This window comes from Accipiter gentilis, chromosome 31 (assembly GCF_929443795.1).
Source record: "Accipiter gentilis chromosome 31, bAccGen1.1, whole genome shotgun sequence".
Taxonomy (NCBI): domain Eukaryota; kingdom Metazoa; phylum Chordata; class Aves; order Accipitriformes; family Accipitridae; genus Astur; species Astur gentilis.
In genome coordinates, this window is record NC_064910.1 from 19,395,103 (window position 1) to 19,414,520 (window position 19,418).

A 19,418-nucleotide genomic window follows, 5' to 3' on the forward strand; every position below is an offset into this window, starting at 1 on the left:
GTAGACTGGCTGTCAGGCACTGGGTGGAGAGAGGGGGAGTTTGTCACCAAGAGCTCCAGAAGTGTGTTAACTTTTGGTACAGAAAACATTTGCAATGAAGATGATAGTGATTTTCTTTTGTATTTAAGTTCATTCTGTGTTTTATGTGCATTCTTTCCCATTAAGTCATTATTCGCTAAAGAATATTCTGATTTTTATGGAGTTACAGGGAGGCGTGCAGCAACAGTGCCCATTAATGTTACCCTCATCACTGGGCGATGCAATGCCGCGTGAATTCACTTGCTCAAAAGCTTCTGTTCCTGAACACAGAGAAGTCTTGTTAGAGGGATGCAGTTTGGGGGTGTAGTGACTGCAGGTGTAAAAGATTACTCTGTTATTACAGTGGTGTAATGTCATTTTCATGCCGAGTCAGTGGGTTTATATCTGAATAATAAACACATGGACTAAGTAATTTACTGAAAATTAGCTTGACAACTGTTGCAGGAAATGGCTTATGCACTTTAATACTTTAACTCCTTGGCAGCGAGGGTCAGTTTTCCCCATATGTTCTAGCCCGTTGCTTACTTATTTGGCCCCGGAGTCGACCAGTAATGAAATGCTTAAAAAAGCATGAATGGAAAGCACTGAATGACATTCAAGGGTGATATTAATGGCATCAGGCTTAATAAATAAAGGCAGCTTCTATGTACATACTAAGAAGAGGCACTGTCCGCAGAAGTCGACCTTAATCTAGATGTGACACTTCACAACAAATACCTGTTGGAAAAGCAACCTGTAAATACGTACAAAAGTTGAAAAACCTACCTAAGATAGCCTGCGGGGCTGCAATGATTTGTTCTCCAGTGGTTAGCAAGCTTCCCAAAGCCAGACTTCAGTTGCTAACAACTACTGGCCATGAAGTCAGATGCAGCGAGTATCCTGCACTGGGCTATTTTCCACACAGTCTGAGCCTCAAAGGGCCACGGCTGATGGAGACTCAAATCCTACTCAGGCATGACAGCATGTAGTAAGGAAGTGTCCACTGCTGGTGCATTCCCATCGTAGGGCATGGGCTGAAGGTTCATTGTAGGAGGAGAGAGGCTACCTGGCTGGTTTTCGGATGTGGCCAGGCCATTGCACTACCGAAATATAGGTTGCTTGAGATGTGCAAGCATCCGTTATTCGGGAGGTATGCTTCTGGTTTATTTTCTGTCTTGAAGCACATCTACAACTTCATGCTGTTTCCAGATGAAGCTGTGTACACACATCTCACTGCACAGTTAGATTCTGCACGAGGATCCTTACCAGGTTTGTTTGGGTTTGTTTTAATTTTCTTCAACTACAAAAATGTAGCTAAGGATACGATGTTCAGCCCCTGCCCTAGGTATGCATGTTTTCACGCAGAAACCTTTTTACTGCAATTATGCAAGGATCCTTTTAACTGTGTTTCTTATAAAACTGCTGGTTAAGAGGGCTATGGAATGTGTCCTTCTTCCCTTCTTTCTTTAATTTCAGGTCCTTTCCCAGAACACGAGTAGGCTCGGGGAGCTGCATGTCTACTTAGGTTATGTCTAGGCTTCTGGACAAATGGGGCCCGACAGCAAGCTCAGGCAGCCCCCCTGATTACCTCTGCTGTTTAGCTGTTTGCTTCTTCCCTGGATCTTTCTGAGCTTCCTGCGGCCAGCTTCCCCCAAAGCAAGTCAGAAAGGCTGCGAGCATGCAGCGGTGTAAAGAACAAGCTAACCAATGCTGCTTGGTATCCAAGCTGAGGATCTGTCCCTGATCTTTTATATTGAAAAGGTTAGCCCCAGCGATCTGTATCGTATTGGTGTGTTGCCTTTATTCAGAACCAATGGTTTAATTAAGAGATATCAATGGATTTGGCTGTTGTCATGGAATATTGGTCTGCTGATGCACAAACTGCCAAGGGAATTTATGAAAAACAAATGTCAAAGCAGAGCCAAAGACCTCTGATATCAAAGCAGGAGACACTATAGTTTTGATTATGTTCTAGTTTAGTTGTATTGTTTTTATCACATCCAGTTTCATGTTTAGATTTAAATTTTTTATACAGTTGAAGCCAATGCCCTTGGGTCACTCATTAAACATCTTGTTCTGTTTTGACTGGCTTAGAAAACATGCAATTTATATATAGAATATATAAAAACATGTACACTTAATTTACTATAAATATACACATTTATAAACTGCAAATCTATTACATACGGTGATATAGTAACTAGGAATATGTATACATAAAACAGAAATATGCAGTTTTATTAGACAGTTTCATTATCTTTTTTTTCGCCCCTCTGGAAATATGAATATAAATCTCTGATTAAGCCATCAGAAAATGTAGGTTTGATGGTTCAGCTTCCAACTATGCATTTCACAGTCTTTCACAAAAATGAATTATTTTAGCAGTCTGCAGAGAAGAGCCCCCCCAAATGATGTAGACAGGGAGGTACAGGGTCTGACACATCTCTAAAATGAAGGATGCACAATGTCTGGCATAACTAGTGACCTGCCAAGGTCATAAACACCAAACCAATGGTTAAAATTCAAAATTTACAGAAATATGAAGGTTCTGATTCTGGAAACCATGCAAGATCGGAGCAGTACAGTTCACAAGAGAGAAGTGCTGTTCCCCAAGTACTCAGTTACTTATAAGGGATAAGTCAGAGCAGCCTAGTGGCTTATCTGGACTGTGCCAGCTACCAGCAATCCTCAAATATTGCAAGGGCGTGAAGACACATCGATTACTCCTTATGCCTCAGCTACATGTCAGCAGCTGGGAAGGGTGGAAGCATAAAGGCTTCATGAACCAATAAAAGAAGCTTTTAAAACAGGACTTAGATGGAATATAAGTCCACAAACAAACAAACAAACAAGCCCCCCGCCCCCCCCCCCCGGAAATCCCCAATCCACCTGCTGTGTAATGCTGGCACTGCATTACTGTTGTATTTTAAAGTTCCTCGGATTGTCTCAGTTCTGGCCCTGAGTGTGCCCAGGCTGCCTCGCTTAGGACCCACCTCACTCCTAAGCCACATCCAGGCTCTCAGCTGAGGCACTGCTCCACCTCCATCTCCCTGTAGGGACCGGGTATCTCGGAGCCTGCCTTATATTCCACAGAAAAAGGATTCCTCTCTGGGTGGATCTGTCATCACTTCAAAACCCCCACAAACACAAACCAGTGTCTATGGGTGGCCTGCCTTCCTCTACAATAGACAGAAGATTTTTGGTCCAGTTTCCCCTTAGCTTAAAGGGTTCAGTATCTGATCCAAAGGACTATAAACGATTCTGTGTGGCCCATTTTGCAGCCAAGGATTCAGACTTCACTAAGCTAGGGACAAAATACAAGGGGAACTTGGCTTTTCAGTCTTGCAGTGTAGCTGCTTGTCTGAGAGGGGAGAGCCTTCACTCTTGACCATTTTGATGTGAGGCACAGAAATGACTGTTGTAGCTATTACACCTTAGGGGCAGCTGATGTAACTTACAGAAAGCGTAAGGACAGGGATTGAGACCCAGCATTTCTCTCACTCTTCCTGATAATTGCTCCAACCATTAAGATACAAATGTGCATAGGTACACTTTCTCTCTCTTTCTCCAAATGTTGTATCCTAAGTGTTTTCCAGACACACCTTGCTGGGTTCAGCAGGCTATCTGGACCTATTAAATATTTTTAAAAGTGACCATAGCTGCAGTTTAAGATGAATCCCATGTCCTCTGAATAGGAGACAGTGAGAGAGATCCCACCCCATTTTCCAAGAAACCCACAGCCTTGTAGCCTAGGAGGTGCAAGTTTGCACCCTGTACAATCTGAGGCAGGCATGGAAGCTCCTAGGAAGGACTCTTTCTGTATGAAATCTCTCAACGTTTTGTTATTGGCTGCGAAACTGGCTGTGTTTTAGAAGGAAAGACTGAAATCCTTGACTGATTTCTCAAAGTAAGGTTGTATGTGTTGACTTGGAGAGTTGTCTGAGCAGTGGATCCTGAATGAGGTACCTCAACCTTGCTGAGAAGCATGGTTTCAGGAGGGCCCCCAAAGAGCCGATTGCAAATTATTTGCTCTCTGCAAGTGGTACCCCACTGTGCTGAAGCATCCTGCTCTGCCCTGGACTATATGAGGCCCTTAGGGTTCCTCCACAACGGCCTGGGTGTTACGCGCCAAAGCATCAGATACTGCAACTCCCTCTACCTGTCATGGGGCCGACATTTTCTGTCTACTGCAAACAGTGGGATGTCCAGGGAAGCACAGTAGCAGTATGATGCTCTTCTCCGAAAGCCCAATAACCCCTACCTGTGTGTTTCTGTGTCTCCAAAGCATGGAAGCAACTGGGCACATCTGTGACTAGCTGAATTGTGGATACTTTCCCTTAAAGAATAGTAACTGCTAATCAGTTGACACACACTCACACACTACATGAACAAACTCATTCTTCCTCTGTCCTGGGAACACAGCTATGGGTTATCTCCATCGCTTTTGCACTTGGGGAAATATAGCTGAGAAGAGGCTAAACGCTTTCCTTAAACCAGCATGGTTAGTCAGGGAAAACCTAGGATTAAAATTTGCCAGATCGATACTCATTATGTCAGGCTGCCTCTAATGACTACATTCCCAATGTGTGCTGTCTTTATGTCTTCGGTTTAGGCTATAAAACTGTCTTATCAGAATTGCTCTTTCTTCTTGTGCTGTTTACTATGTCTAGTAAAGAATTAGTCCTAAATGATAAATAAAATTACAGTTACACTTTGGCTGGAATGCTGCTATAAACTCTCACACTGCAATTTAAAGAAGTTGTTGAAGAGATGCATGCAAATTCTATGCATAGAGCCAAACCAGGAGCATATGTAAAAACTCCTTTTTTGCCAGATGTGAATGTAGCCTGTTGCTTGTGCATAAACACATGCACATACTCTCCCCCATGCCAACCTAAAATGAAGATGTGGCCACTCCACATAAGAGTTTCAGACTACAGCAATTTTCCTTTCCAGACAGTGATATCCCATCAGATGGAGCAGTCTGAGGTGTTAAAAGCCTTTGGTCAGTCCAGTCATAGGAGCCATCCTAAAAATAAGCATCTGGGAGAATTCTGTAGCTCTTTGGCTCTATACTCCTGAGAATAATTTTGCAGATCTTTGGCTCCATACTGCTGAGAATTTTCATTTTGTCACACTTCTGACGTGTGTTTTGTGTGAGGTAAAGCACACACGATCTGTAAAAAAACAGGTTTTAACCCTTTTTTTTTTTTTTTAATAGAATAAAAACTTTGGCTTTCAAAGTTATAAATAATTAGGGACAGGTTCAATTCAGGCCAATAAGCTCCTCAGTGTGGATATATTCTCATTTGGTTGACTCTGTAGAAGACTCCTACTCAGCATGGCTATTGGTGGTAGAAACCAGAAAAAGACCAGATGCCCTGACCCTGCAACACGCTTTACATCGGCAGAGCTCTGAGCCCATGTGAAAGCCATGTGATACCCCTCACAGCAATGCGGCGAGCATCCTGCATCAAAGAGCTGGTCTGGTACTGTTAAAAAAGTAAGCCAGTCAGTTTATAAGATGCTCGTTTTCTAGGCTGGTGAAGAGTTCCCATTCCTTCTCCCATCCTTCCAGCCATTTTATACATAGGAAGAACTGATGACTAAAAAAATTGCTGGTGAAAGACACCCAAGAAGCGCCTTAAGGATGTCTTGCAGTTAAAAGACAGATCCTTTTTGGTATTAAGGATGTGGGAGACCACATAGGAGGTTCCCAGAAGGAGAGGGGATGTGTGAAGGGGAGGGATAGGAGGCTGAGCTAAACATACAACAGATCAGCTGATGGGAGCATTGAAGCTGAGAGTCAGGAGGGAGGAATTAATTTCAAAGTAATATTCTGCGCAGATTGAATGGAAATGAGTTGAACTGTAAGGAGGTAAAAAATGGGAAAGCTTTGAAAGTAAAAGGAAAATTTTATTTTATTAGTGTTAGCTGTGGTGAGTATATGGGACTGCGTGTTTCTGGCTAGTTGCAGATTGCCATCTATACCAGCTCCTGACCATTTCTCTTGTCATTTGTCCTTATGCCTGAGCCATCCCATTTGCCTAAATCCCATTGTTCATCTGTGTCCCGTGTATCATCTGGTGTATAATTCCCTAGCAGCCATAAATCAATGTCTGCTCAGTAATGTTAGTCACCCAAACTGCTCTTTTTCTTCAAGTCCTACATATGCCTTCTGATAGTAAAGCAAGGAACATTATGGAGACATTAAAGGAAAAGCGGGCAGAACTGTGAAATAAAGTGAATGTCCGAGGCTCAGAGGAACAAGAAAAGGAGTTAAAAACAATTCCGAGACCTCTCTGTGGCCACAGAGAGAGGTATTGACCAAGCCTTATATTTAAGACCGTACCTACTGATGTTTATAACTGAGCTTCCATTAATTTCTGCAGCACAAGATCAGTATCAGAGGAGGAACAAAGTAAGAAATATTTAGAGAAAGGAAGAAAGTACCAATTGTTTGGGGTTTTTTTACATAAAAGTTTTCAGTTTCTAACTGAAAATAGAAACCTAGACTTGTTTACAGCATTTAAATATTATTATTAAGACTTTTTTTTTTTTTTCATTAAGTAGATCTTCCCTCCTGCCTTCTCTTCGCAGTGAACATTTTTTATCTTCTGGTTCCATGTGGTCTCTTAGATGAGTTGGCTACACTGACTTCGTAAAACATTATTAAAAATAAGATTACTCAGGAGGAGTTTGACTGACCCTATGCTGGAGTGCAGATTTCATGACTAGAGATGTAATACCATCTTTTATTTAATGACATTCAGCAGTGTCCCAGGCCTCTGCACTCATTATGCAGTTCACATGCTGATCAGCAGCAAAGAGCACTGTCTTCGTTAATGCAAAGCAACCGAGCAGTTTCTCAGAATCAGGTGGAAGGAGTATCTCTGCTACCTGCTCCCAGCGAGGCTGAGAGCCTCTGCCTTTCCATTTGCTTACTTTAGCAAACACTGTTTTGTGATAAGAAAAGGAGTATGTGCCTGGATCTTTTCATGTAAGGAAAGCAAACCACTTTCCCCAAATTACCCATTGCTCTATTACTTTGGAGGAAGGAAGACTTCAGAAAGAGATGCCTTGCAGTAAGGTGCTTGTCATGACTTGGAATGGAAAGATTTGAAAGAAGAGTGGAGAGCTCAGAGAAAAAAAAACGAAACAGTTTGATGGGCACATGTAGAATTAAAGCATTTATTTGAGTATTTACAAAGTTGACGTAAGTACTAAGTAACTTTGCACTGTAGGCCTGTAATTCCAATGGGAAGTTTCAAGATGTAAGATTTCTGATTCACTGTTTTTTAGATTTATTTCCACAGACTCATTTGCACATGGAAGGCTTTGGCTCTGGGACTGGCTGCACTCAGTCACAAGTGTGACTGAAGCTTGTGTAGAAATATCTGAGTTAGCTTTCAAGTAATTTGCTCAGAGGTGCTCTGTGCCACACCAACATGCTACAGAGCTCAGCACAAGCTATAATGCCTGAGGTTAATGGTCTCCAGTGAATTCCAGCCTGCCATGACTACGTTGGTAGCAGCCCTCAAACTTCCTACGTGAAAGCCAGCTCCAGTGCATTTATACAATCCATTGTGACGGCTACGGCTGTATATTCTTTGTAGACTAGCTCAGGTTAGCTGGGTAAATCAGGAGCATGTCAACTGTTTAAAGGGCTTTTCATTTCTGAGCTCCTGGTTTGTGGAGTGAAATAAAATAGTGCCTGAAAATTATTCTTGTTCAGTGTCTATTAGATAACCTATGTGGAAACATCCCATGGCACCCTAGAGCTGACAGTAATATATGTTTCTGTTATCAGCCTCAGCAGAAAGAGTCAGGGAAGAATGAACACATTGTATGGACTATCCCATAATGCCAAATGCAGAACTGAAGAGGTTTTGTAGTGTGAGACTTACCTTCCTCTTCCAGAGCTGAGTCTGTGGACAAAGGCATTCACTGAATGTGAAGCATGCCAATCCAACAATTTTCACAAGTTCTTTAAGGCACGGAAAAGTGCATCTTAGCAGGTATTCTCCTTCCGTGAAACGTTGATAGGATTTTACCGGCATGACTCCCGTTACATTCAGCAATAGTGCCACAGCTGAAAACTCACATACTACTTCAGAAATTGATTACTCACTGTTTGACCTCAGACTATGTCAATGTACATATATAGATGGCTTTAGCTGTACTTACTCCAGAGACATTTTCTTTCTGTGACTCATTCTCTAATCACCTGGATCTGACAATCACTGGAGTATTTGTCTTGTGAGGCCTCAGTGGTATTTTGCTGAATAAGAGCTTTCGATTTTGGAATGTCACATGCCCTTTTTATATCCCGGTCATGTCATAAGGCCATATTTTTGCTCAGATGTTTTCTCAAGTTAACCAACTGAAGGCAAGCAGCTTAAATCTTGATGTAAGAGAAGAGTTCTCTTGATGCTATTTTGTTTATTTACATGTGTTTGTGTGCCTGCCTATGCAATTCTGGAAATAGGCAGCTGGAACTAGGGAAAAATTGTACTTTCCTCTATCTGTAGTGTTTTCCTGCTGATTCCATCTACCGTTGCCTCTGTCTCTTGCCTGCTTTGGGTAGGGCATGTTGTGGCTCCTCCAGCCTGCAAATACCATTGCTTTAAGTGGTGTGGCTCACATATATTCCTCAGATACTTGGTAGTATTTGGGCTCAGTGATATCAGCAGGAATGAGAGTCCTAAAAAAGATTTAGACACCTAAATATCTCTGCAGGTCTTGCTCTGGCTCTGTAAGTGCCTTCATGACTCTTAGACTTATTCTGTTGATCATAAATGTATATTGATATCACAGAATATGATTCTGAGTCTCAGATGTAACAGTAAATACCCCAAACTGTTGCCACATTGCCACCAGGAGATATGACATTCTCAGCAAGCTAAGTTATTATATATGACAGATGAACTTTCAGAGGATGTTGGTTTTAGCTTGATGAAGCAGAACAATAATTTTGTCTTTCTTTGATTTTTCCAGCAAATTGCATCAGTGCAAAGTACCATACAATTACTGTATTTCAGAGGTTCCTGAGATCTCTTCCCTTGTGGATTTTTTTGGTGTTTGGAGTGTTTGTTTGTTTGTTTGTTTAGTAGGTAGAATCATCATCAGTGAATAATAAACTCGACATAAGCATAATAATTTCTGTGGTACATTGCATTGTGGTGAATACTTCTAAAGGAGAAGGAATTCTGTTTACTGGGCATGATTATACTTGGGGAGTCAGGGTGATGCAGTCCACAGAAATCTCATAGAAAGACAACCTCATAAATGAAAGGCATCACTCCCTAACAAGAGATGTCACCTTGATTTGTAAGCCTTAGGGTAACTATGTTGTCCTGGTGTCATTAATTTTGCCTCCTGTGACTGATACTTTTCCCTTGCTGTTAACACTCTAATGAGATGCTGATGTTTAAGTGGAGGAAAACATTGGTTTTGCCCAAAGGCAGAATGATAGGGAAAGAGAGAAGGCTTACCTAAGTACTTGCAATAAAGACTACCTGTGGTCTACCTCCTGCTTTCTTACTAGAACCTTAAGCAAACTTGTTAAATCATGTGAATTTTCTCATCAGGGGCTGGACTATGCGTTATACAGATCCTTGAAAACAAGTGTGCAAACTGCACTGCTTCTGGAGCAGCTGCAGGATCCCTGTGGCTCAGAAGAACTTTTCTAATGCTTCAAAGCTACCTTTCTCTCCCTGGCCCAATCAATACCCATGGTCCCTTTCCACAGGACTGGCTGGGCTGCCTTTGATAGCACTTCTCCAGTCCTCACCCTGCCTGCTGCACTCTGAGCAGGGAGGAAGCTAGGATGATAAACAACTTGCTCCTGTCAAACGACCATGGCCAGCTGAGGTGCCCCAGCAGTAGTTCAGCCTTGCTGTCTGACTTACAGGGAGGTGCCTGCAGGGGCATTGTCCTGGTTTCAGCCAGGATAGAGTTAATTTTCTTTCTAGTAGCTGGTATAGCATTATGTTTTGGGTTCAGTATGAGAAGAATGTTGATAACACACCGATGTTTTCAGTTGTTGCTAAGTCGTGTTTATACCAAGTCAAGGATTTTTCAGCTTCTGATGCCCAGCCAGCAAGAAGGCTGGAGGGGCACAAGAAGTTGGGAGGGGACACAGCCAGGGCAGCTGACCCAAACTGGGCAAAGGGGTATTCCATACCATGGGATGTCATGCCCAGTATTACAAACTGGGGGGAGTTTGGCTTGGGAGGGATTGCTGCTCAGGAACTAAGCGGGCATCGGTCAGCAAGTGGTGATCAATTGCATTGTGCCTCACTTGTTTTGTATATTCCAATCCTTCTATGACTGTCATTTTATTTTTCTTATTATCATTATTATTACTTTCTTCCTTTCTTTCCTATTAAAATGTCTTTATCTCAACCCACAAGTTTTACTTTTTTGCCCAATTCTCTCCCCCACCCCGCTGGGTGGGGGGGAGTGAGCGAGTGGCTGCGTGGTACTTAGTTGCTGGCTGGGGTTAAACCACGACAGCCAAGAAGAGATGCATTGGCAAGCTCTTGAAGTGGTAATTCAGGCACCTGTAGTACTGCAGCTGCAAGAGAGCCCTCCACAGAGCTTAGCTCTGTTTCAGGTTTCATAAGGACTCGGCTGGACGTTGGAGGCTGTTCAGCTTCATTGAGGAGAAATGGTTGCTAAAGCCCCAGCTTCCACCAGAACTGGCAAATAATAAACCATCTCCTACAAGCTCTACTGCCCTCCCTGTTGTCCTGGGATCTATGTTACCAGTGCTTAGATCAGCTTGTGGGTCTTTGTCCTGCCCTCACCCACGTTTTGATCCCCTCCCTCATTTGAGCTTGGACATGAAATCCCTGCTCCACAGAAGAAGGGATGCTCCATCCCTGGTGGGAGCACTACCTCCTCACTTTGCTCCTTGGTCCTCTTCCTGGATCCCTGCTCTATCCCTACACTCAGGCAGAATTGATTTTAGTCTTTTCAAACAGTCCTGATGCTTATCCTGCTCTCTGTGGTAAGGGGAGAAGGGCACCTTTCTCTCCTGTAAAAGGAACAAAATAAACCATCCGAGATGGTGGGAAAAAATTCCATTGGCACATGGGCCAAAGTCAGAAGGTAGACCTAAAACTACTATGTGTAGAGAAAGACACAAAATTCTTCACAGATCTGTAAATATCTTGCCAATATTTTCACTGGCATTTCATGAGGTGGCTCTGCCTCATTATCTCTCATTTTTGCTTCCACGTCTCTCTGCTTTGCCCACAGTTCTCTGTGTGCATGTGTACTGTATTTTAGTTTGCCTTACAAAATCCCTTAATAAATACACATACCAAAGAAAATTGGCAAGTGCACAGGTGTAATTTTAAAGCTCTTGTATGATTATAATATTCCCACTAAGGACATTTAGTGATATGGCTGAAATTAATGTGAAGAGAAAAAGGCTGCCAGGTGCAGCCTGGAAACTGTACATCAAAAAGGCAGAGCTGGGATGGACGTGAGAATACAGATACGATTAGCTGCAGCTAGGATGATCTCCAGGGCAAGAGTACAAGTAAATCTTCTCAAGAATGTACCAAATGAAGGAAGCTTTTGGGCTGTGTGTTATCAATATTGGAGAATGTTCAGCAAAAGCTGCAGTTAGCAGCTGCATGGGGCTCAGTGAACATCTTCCAGCACTCATCACTCAACATGGGGACTCCTCCATGCCTTGGGATGGATTTACCACTTCTGGCAGCTGACAAGGAAAGGATTTGCTCCCTAGCCAGACAGTGGCAAGGTCACAGCCACCTTTGGTACAGGAGCTATGAGGCAATACAACACAGCAAATTCAGGGGAATAGTTGGTATTTTCAGGTTTCTTGTGGGTAAAGTGAGCAGATGAGCGCTGAGGACTTTCTGTAAGTGCCCTGAAGTCACAGGGGGTGTATGACGTATTATAACGTCAGGGCTTTTCAAGAAGGCAGTGTTTTGGAGAGTCCTGGTGACCGGCAGCAGCAGACCCTCTGGGGAAGCAGGGGCATGGGAGCTGCAGGGAACACAAGCGATCTCTTAGCTGTTTGTCAGAATACCAAACATCTACATTCTGGTGGATTTGAGCATTAGCTACCCGTTTTGGGTTTGGGTTTTTCTTTTGCCTGAGTTCTTTCAAGACACAGATGTTTTCCTTATGACTTGAAAATCACTTTGATTATCTCAAATGTGCCTGAAATGCACCTGGACTGTTACCTTGTTGCATTGGAGGTGACAAAAAGAAAACAAGGGGGAAAAAGGGATTTCATTACAAAGTATATGTTGCTTAATTTTTTAGAGGTAATGTCAACTCTTTTTAGATTTTAGGCAGTGAAGTAAAATTAAATGTTTCCATTGCCTTTTAAGAGTTTTAGATTATGTTCTCAAACCTTGGCTATAATTCATAGAAGTTTGCTGCTTTCATTTTAAATGAACTATTAGATTAGAAAAATCTTATAGGATGGAGTATGTGAAATGTTTAATTGGAAAAAGTGATGCTGTGTGCCCTTTTTAACGTGCACTACTTCCTTAAGATGAACAACACCTATACACCCCTTCCCCACTAGAATAATATCAACAGTAGAAAAAAAAGATCAGTAAAACACAGAATAAAAGCATTGCAAACTTCAGTCTCAGTTATCTTTTTCTTATCTACTTCATTTGGCTCGTGTTTGCCATGCACATTTAGAAATCCCATCACTACCAGACTGACTTTAAGAGAAATTTGGACTTTTAGCTTAGAATCTGTAGGTTATATGATCAAATGTTAATTTGTAAAATCCTCTGATAAGTATCTTCTGTTCTCATTTGGTTGCAAATCTTGCATTACACTTTTGATGTTTATAAACAAATTTAAATGATCGGAAAAAAATTGAATTGGTGATATCTCACCAATAAAGCTCTTTCCAGAAAACTCTAAGGATGAAGAGAACTTGACCAGTTTTGCTGGCAGTACTTAGGTTTACAGAATCATAATCAAAGAATGGTTTGGGTTGGAAGGGACCTTTAAAGGTCATCTAGTCCAACCCCTCTGCCGTAAGCAGAGACTTCTTCAACTAGATCAGGTTGCTCAAAGCCCCATCCAACTTGACCTTGAACGTTTCCAGGGATGGGGCATCGACCACCTCTCTGGGCAACCTGTGTCAGTGTTTCTCCACCCTCACTGTAAAAATTCTCTTCCTTATATCTAATCTAAATCTACTCTCTTTTAGTTTCAGACCATTACCCCTTGTCCTATCAGAACAGGCCCTGCTAAAAGGTTTGTCCCCGTCTTTCTTGTAAGCCCCCTTTAAGTACTGAAAGGCTGCTATAAGGTCTCCCTGGAGCCTTCTCTTTTCCAGGCTGAACAACCCCAACTCTCTCAGCCTTTCCTCACAGTAGAGGTGTTCCAGCCCTCTGATCATTTTTTGTGTCCCTCCTCTGGACCCGCTCCAACAGGTCCCTGTCTTTTCTGTGCTGAGGACCCCAGAGCTGGACGCAGAACTGCAGGTGGGGTCTCACCAGAGCAGAGCAGAGGGGCAGAATCCCCTCCCATGACCTGCTGGCCACGTTTCTTGTGATGCAGCCCAGGATACAGTTGGCTTTCTGGGCTGTGAGCGCACATTGCCGGCTCATGTCCAGTTTTTCATCTACCAGTCCCCCCAAGTCCTTCTCTGCAGGGCGGCTCTCAATCCCTTCATTGCCCAGCCTGTATTGATACCATGGGTTGCCCTGACCCAGGTGCAGGACCTTGCACTTAGGCTTGTTGAACCTCATGAAGTTCACATGGGCCCACTTCTCGAGCTTGTCCAGGTCCCTCTGGATGGCATCCCATCCCCCAGGCGTGTCAACTGCACCACTCAGCTTGGTGTCATCTGCAAACTTCCTGAGGGTGCACTCAATCCCATTGTCTGTATCATTGATGAAGACCTTAAACAGTACTGGTCCTGATATGGACCTCTGAGGGACACCACTTGTCACTGAATTCCATGTAGACAATGAGCCATTGACCACTACCCTCTGGATGCAACCATCTAACCAATTCTTCATCCACTGAACAGTCCACCATCAAATCCTTATCTCTTCAATTTAGAGTGAAGGACATTGTGGGGGACTGTGTCAAAGGCCTTACAGAAGTCCAGATAGATGACATCCATAGCTCCTCCCTTGTCCACTGATGTAGTCACTCCATCGTAGAAGGCCACTAGTTTGGTCAGGCAGGACTTGCCCTTGGTGAAGCCATGTCTGCTGTCTCAAATCACCTCCTTGTCCTCCATGTAGCATAGCTTCTAGGAGGATGTCTTCCATGATCTTGTCAGGCACAGAGGTGAGGCTGACAGGTCGGTAGTTCCCAGGGTCCTCCTTTCTACCCTTTTTAAAAATGGGTGCAATGTTTCCCTTTTTTCCAGTCACCAGGGACTTCACCTGACTGCCATGACTTTTCAAATACCATGGAGAGTGGCTTGGCAACTACATCAGCCAATTCCTTCAGGACTCTGCGATGCATCTTGCCAGATCCCATAGATTTATGAATATTCAGGTTCCTCAGGTGGTTGCAAACCTGATGTCTTTTTTTTACTGAGTTTACTGAGTTCTTGTACTATTCCACATCTACCAGCAGGAGGCAAGTAAAAGACGTTATACAACTGAGTAGCGAAATGGAGGGAGATATTTGCTTTGTTGTAAGACACAGTGCCCTAGCATGTACTTAGTGTCCATCTGAACTACAGTCTGTGGTGTGGTAGCGTATTTCCTAAGATGAGCATGCATGTTTCCCTAACATAGGTGAGCATGTTTACTAGGTTCTGCTGGCACTCAGGAATTGAAAGCTGTCGACACGTCAACTTCTGCAAGACAACACCATGAGATTAAAGAAAAGTTGACAAAAAACATGGGAAAATGCCAAGGCACTCAATGCCTCTTTCACCTCAGTCTTTACTGGTAAGGTTGTTTTCAGGAATCCCATGCCCCTGAGACCTGTGGGAAAGTCCAGATCAAGGAAAACTCAGTGGAGAAGAATCAGGCCACAAAGCATTTAGGCAAAATGGACACAGACAAGTCCATGGGACCATATAGAAAACACCCACAAGTGCTGAGGGAGCTGGCTGATGGCATTGTGAGGCCATCTCTGAAAGGTCATGGTGACTGGAGGAGGTTCCTTATCATGGGAAAAAAAATGTCACTCCTATCTTCAAGAAGGACAAGGAGGAGGATCCAGGAACTAACTACAGGCTGGTCAGACTTACCTGGAAGCTTGGAGTGAATCCTCCTTGAAGCCATTTCCAGATATGAAGGACAGGAAACTGAGTGGTGTAGTCAGCATGGATTTATGAAGGGGAAATCATTCCTTACCACCCTAATAGACTTCTATGATGACTTGACAGGCTTTGTGGATGAGGGGAGAGCAGCAGATGTTGTTTAGCTCAACTTTAGCAAGGCTTTTGGTACTGTCTCTCACAATATCCTCATAGACAAACTATTGGGACAGACTAGCTAAATGGACAGGGAGGTACATGGAAAACTGGCTGAATTGCCATGCTTAAAGGGTTGTGATCAGCAGCATGAAGTCCAGCTGGAGGGCAGCCACTACTGGTCTACTGCAGGGGTCTATACGGGGCCAATGCTGTTTAACATCTTCATTAATTACCTGGATGATGCGACAGAGTGTATCCTCAGCAAGTTTGCAGGAGGTACAAGACTGGGAGGAATGGCTGATGCCCTAGATGGTTGTGCTGCCATTCAGAGGGACTTGGATAGGCTGCAGAAATGGGCCAACAGGAGCCTCATCATGTTCAGCAGAGGAAATGCAGTCCTGCACCTGGAGAGGAACAATCTGGGAGAAGATCAGCTGGAATACAGCTTTGCAGAAAAGGTCATGGGGATCCTGACGGACACAAAGTTGAACACGAGCTAGCAATGTGCCCTTACAGCAAAGACGACTGCATTAGACAGAGTCCCTCCTGGACTGCATTAGACAGAGCATTGCCAGCAGGTTGAGGGAGGGGATCCTTCACTCTGCTCAGCACTGGTGGGACACATCTGGAGTGCTGGGTCCACCTCTGGGCTCCCCAGTACAAGAGCATCTGTCATACAGCAACAAGCTGAGGTTGCTGAGGCCACTGAGCCTGGAGAAGAGAAGGTTCAGGGGGAATCTCATCCGTGTGCATAAATAACTGATGGGGGGAAAGTAAAGAAGATGGAGGCAGATTCTTCTCAGTGGTGCCTAGTTACAGGACAAGAGGCAGTGGGCACAAACTGAAACACAGGATATTCCACTTGACCGTAAGAAAAACCTTTTCCTGTGAGGGTGACCGAGCACTGGCCCAGGCTGCCCAGAGAAGCTGTGGAGTCTCCATCCCTGGAGATATTCAAAACCCGACTGGATGTAGTCCTGAGCAACCTGCTTTAGCTGATCCTGCTCTGCAACTAGATGGACTAAGGGGACTGGGTGATCTCCAGAGGTTCCTTCCAACTTCGATGATTTGGTGATTCTGTTTGTTTACATTTAGAGAAATATGTTGGTCAAGCTGTCCAGCTAGTAGAAATATCATCAAGTAAAAAGGAAAAAAATGATACTATGGGTGGAGAATAGCAGACTATTTGTCTTGTTTTAGCTTGGTGTTGAAAGTGAAAACACATTTACAATGTAAAAAGGAAGTGTTTTTTAAAAAACAATTGTTGCAAAAACTGAGTTGAACACCACACTTCATTGGAATTTAACAGCCTCAAAACATGTTACTGTTGTGGTTTTTCTTCCCAAAACGAATGTGTTTGTTTCCTCGAAGGTGGGTGGTCTAGCACTTAGGAAGCTGATAGTATATTGGGTTTCGCTGGGCACATTACTTTATCTTTCCATTTTTCAAAAAAAGAAAGTAATAAAGTTTCCATCTTTTGTAAAGGAATTTCAGATCTAACTATGAAACCAAACGTAGGTATTTATATTCTGTGCACTGACTTTTTTAATATAAGGAAAATGATGTGATTAAAAATAATAATGAGAAAAGAGACAAGAAAGTACTTGATACTCAATGCTTGTATTAACTTTTGTGTTATTGAAATTCAGGCATTTAGCATTAATCCTTTTTGATTCAGCTGAGAACCCCTGTTTATTTCATCATGCCCAAAAAAACTAGGAGGTTAATAGACAACTAATTAAATATTAAGTCCCCATTCATTCTTCTACACGTCAGTGACTGCTGAATAGCAGGAAAGGAGGCGGGAGGGAAGAGATTACAAATAGCTGTTTAACAAAAGCTGTGTCAAGCCAGAACAGATACTGCTAAAATATTTGTTTATGGCAAGGCAGACATCTCCAGATCAGGTGCTAAAAGAGCTGCTTGTCCAAGGCCATTTTCAGTGGGCTGGAGTCAATGTGAAAACTGCCCCTTGCTGGGAATTTCAGTGGAAAGCCTTTGCATACAAAGTGGAATAGGTGTGGAGAGATAATCTTTTAATTTTAAGTCTGAGAAGGAAGGGAGAGAGGAGTGGTTGCAATGCTAAAACATATTCTGTGCTGGCACTGTGGATAAAGAAAAAGCTGTTATATTCATGCCCTCACTCAACTCTTCTCATAAATCCTTAAATGCAAGGATGTAGTTCTGTGTATTTATATAACATCTTCCAGTGAAACTAGGTTAATTAAATTACTATTGATAATGTTTCTCTTTTGATCAATATTTACACGATCTATTTGGGAAAACTCACTTTCTACTTGTTTTCAGCCACATCTGTACCAGCTTGTATGGAGGCTGAGAGATCTGTGCTTTTATTTCAATGTATATTGCAACATTTTTATTGCATTCCACAGGTCCTCCAGTAAACGTTACTTGCAATATTTTTATCAACAGTTTTGGATCAGTCACAGAAACCACAATGGTAAGTGCTATGATGTCATTGGCAAGAGAACAACAATACTTAATATATGTCATGAACACAACCTGTCAATTTTTCTATTTATTGTTCAACTTGCAGGTCCTCCTGTAAATGTTACCTGCAACATATTTATCAACAGCTTTGGTTCAATAGCAGAAACTACAATGGTGAGTGGGACTGGTCATTGAAGCCATCTTGTGAAGGAGTGGGATGTGATGTAGAATAGAGATGTTCAGGACGTGGGGACAGTTACTAAGTTATTAAGCTACTAAAAACCTACCAGCTGAATTAAAATAAAATAAATATAAAATAACTATATAAAGAGGTATATAAATTATTAAACTCAACTACCAAGTCTAAATGTACATATGCAGTGACTGCACCATAGTCTGTAGTGACTGTGGTGGCAGCAAATACAGGTGTGTGCAAACCAGATTTCTCAGGTTTTATTTGCGCTGAAGAGGCAGAGGAATGGCTGGAGCTCAGCTGTGGGGCTCCCTGCCAAGTACTCCATATTTTGAGTAGGTCTTACACCACATGCTGAATTATCTGTTGCTGCAGACTGTGCTGACAGAGCTACCAGGACAGCCTTGTTTAACTTAGTTACATCTCTGTGAATTGCAGGCACATCAGCAACTGAAGTGAATGCAACACTTGAGGTTTTGGCTAAAACATATAGGTATAAGGAGACTTGGGTATTCTGAGGGTTAAACTAGGAAACGAGGGGATCGCAGCTGACAGAAATGTGTGTTTTGACTGAATTCAAAGAATGTTATCAGTCAAAAAACAAGGCCCAAATGAAAATGTCAGTTTTAATTTTGATATTAATATAAAAATAAATAGTTCAATTTTTTATTTCAAGATGAGACTTTTCTTTTTAAAATTGCAAAAATTTAGAATTAATGAAGTCAAGTTAAAAAATGGAAATTAAAATTTTAGTCCAATTTTTTAATTTTTAGTCTAGAAGTTAATTTTCTTTTTCTTCAATACTTGCTAAGAAAAATGAAAAAAAAAAAATATTTTTAGTCCATTTAAAAAGATGCTGAGTTTTTTTAATCTGGCTTTTCAAACAATGAACAAAATGGATCAGTTATTTATTCAAGCATACATACATGTGACTACTGGGCTTAGTACAGAGAGATTTTTGATGGCTTTCTTATAATAATGTAATAAACCCATAATAATTATCAGGTGCTCATATAGAAGAAGTAACTTAAACCCATTCTAGAAAGGGTCTAGTGACAAATCCCAGCTTAACTTTGAACTCCTCAAGTCACTGCTGCCACAAAATAAATTAAAAATGGGTGGTCTCCCCTTCATTGAAATTTTGCAAGTTATTCTCATTGCCTTAGGACACTATGGACAGCTATGGACACTTCTGAAGCTATTGCAATATAGTTCCACAACTCTGTTTTCTGGGGATTCCTACACAGCATCCAGGTCTGTCTGTGTTTGCTGAAGCCAGAGGCACTAAAGGTGCTCAGCATCCTGTAGGACTGAGTTCTTGGCAATTAAAAATGAACTTGCTACCCACAAAAGGAC

The 19,418-nt window shown here is 42.4% G+C and overlaps 1 protein-coding gene across 6 annotated transcripts in view; it reads left to right on the forward strand.

The window, feature by feature from the left end:
• The window catches only part of GLRA2 (glycine receptor alpha 2), a 134,391-nt gene that overhangs the window by 6,460 nt on the left and 108,513 nt on the right, over positions 1-19,418 (forward strand). For 3 of the 6 annotated variants that reach the window (XM_049834167.1, XM_049834168.1, XM_049834170.1), the window contains exon 3: positions 17,812-17,879. In XM_049834167.1, coding sequence (XP_049690124.1) covers positions 17,812-17,879 — 68 coding nt within the window. Of the gene's footprint in view, positions 1-17,811; positions 17,880-17,975; positions 18,044-19,418 lie in introns of all 6 variants that reach the window. The other 3 variants (XM_049834166.1, XM_049834169.1, XM_049834171.1) reach the window with 2 other exon arrangements.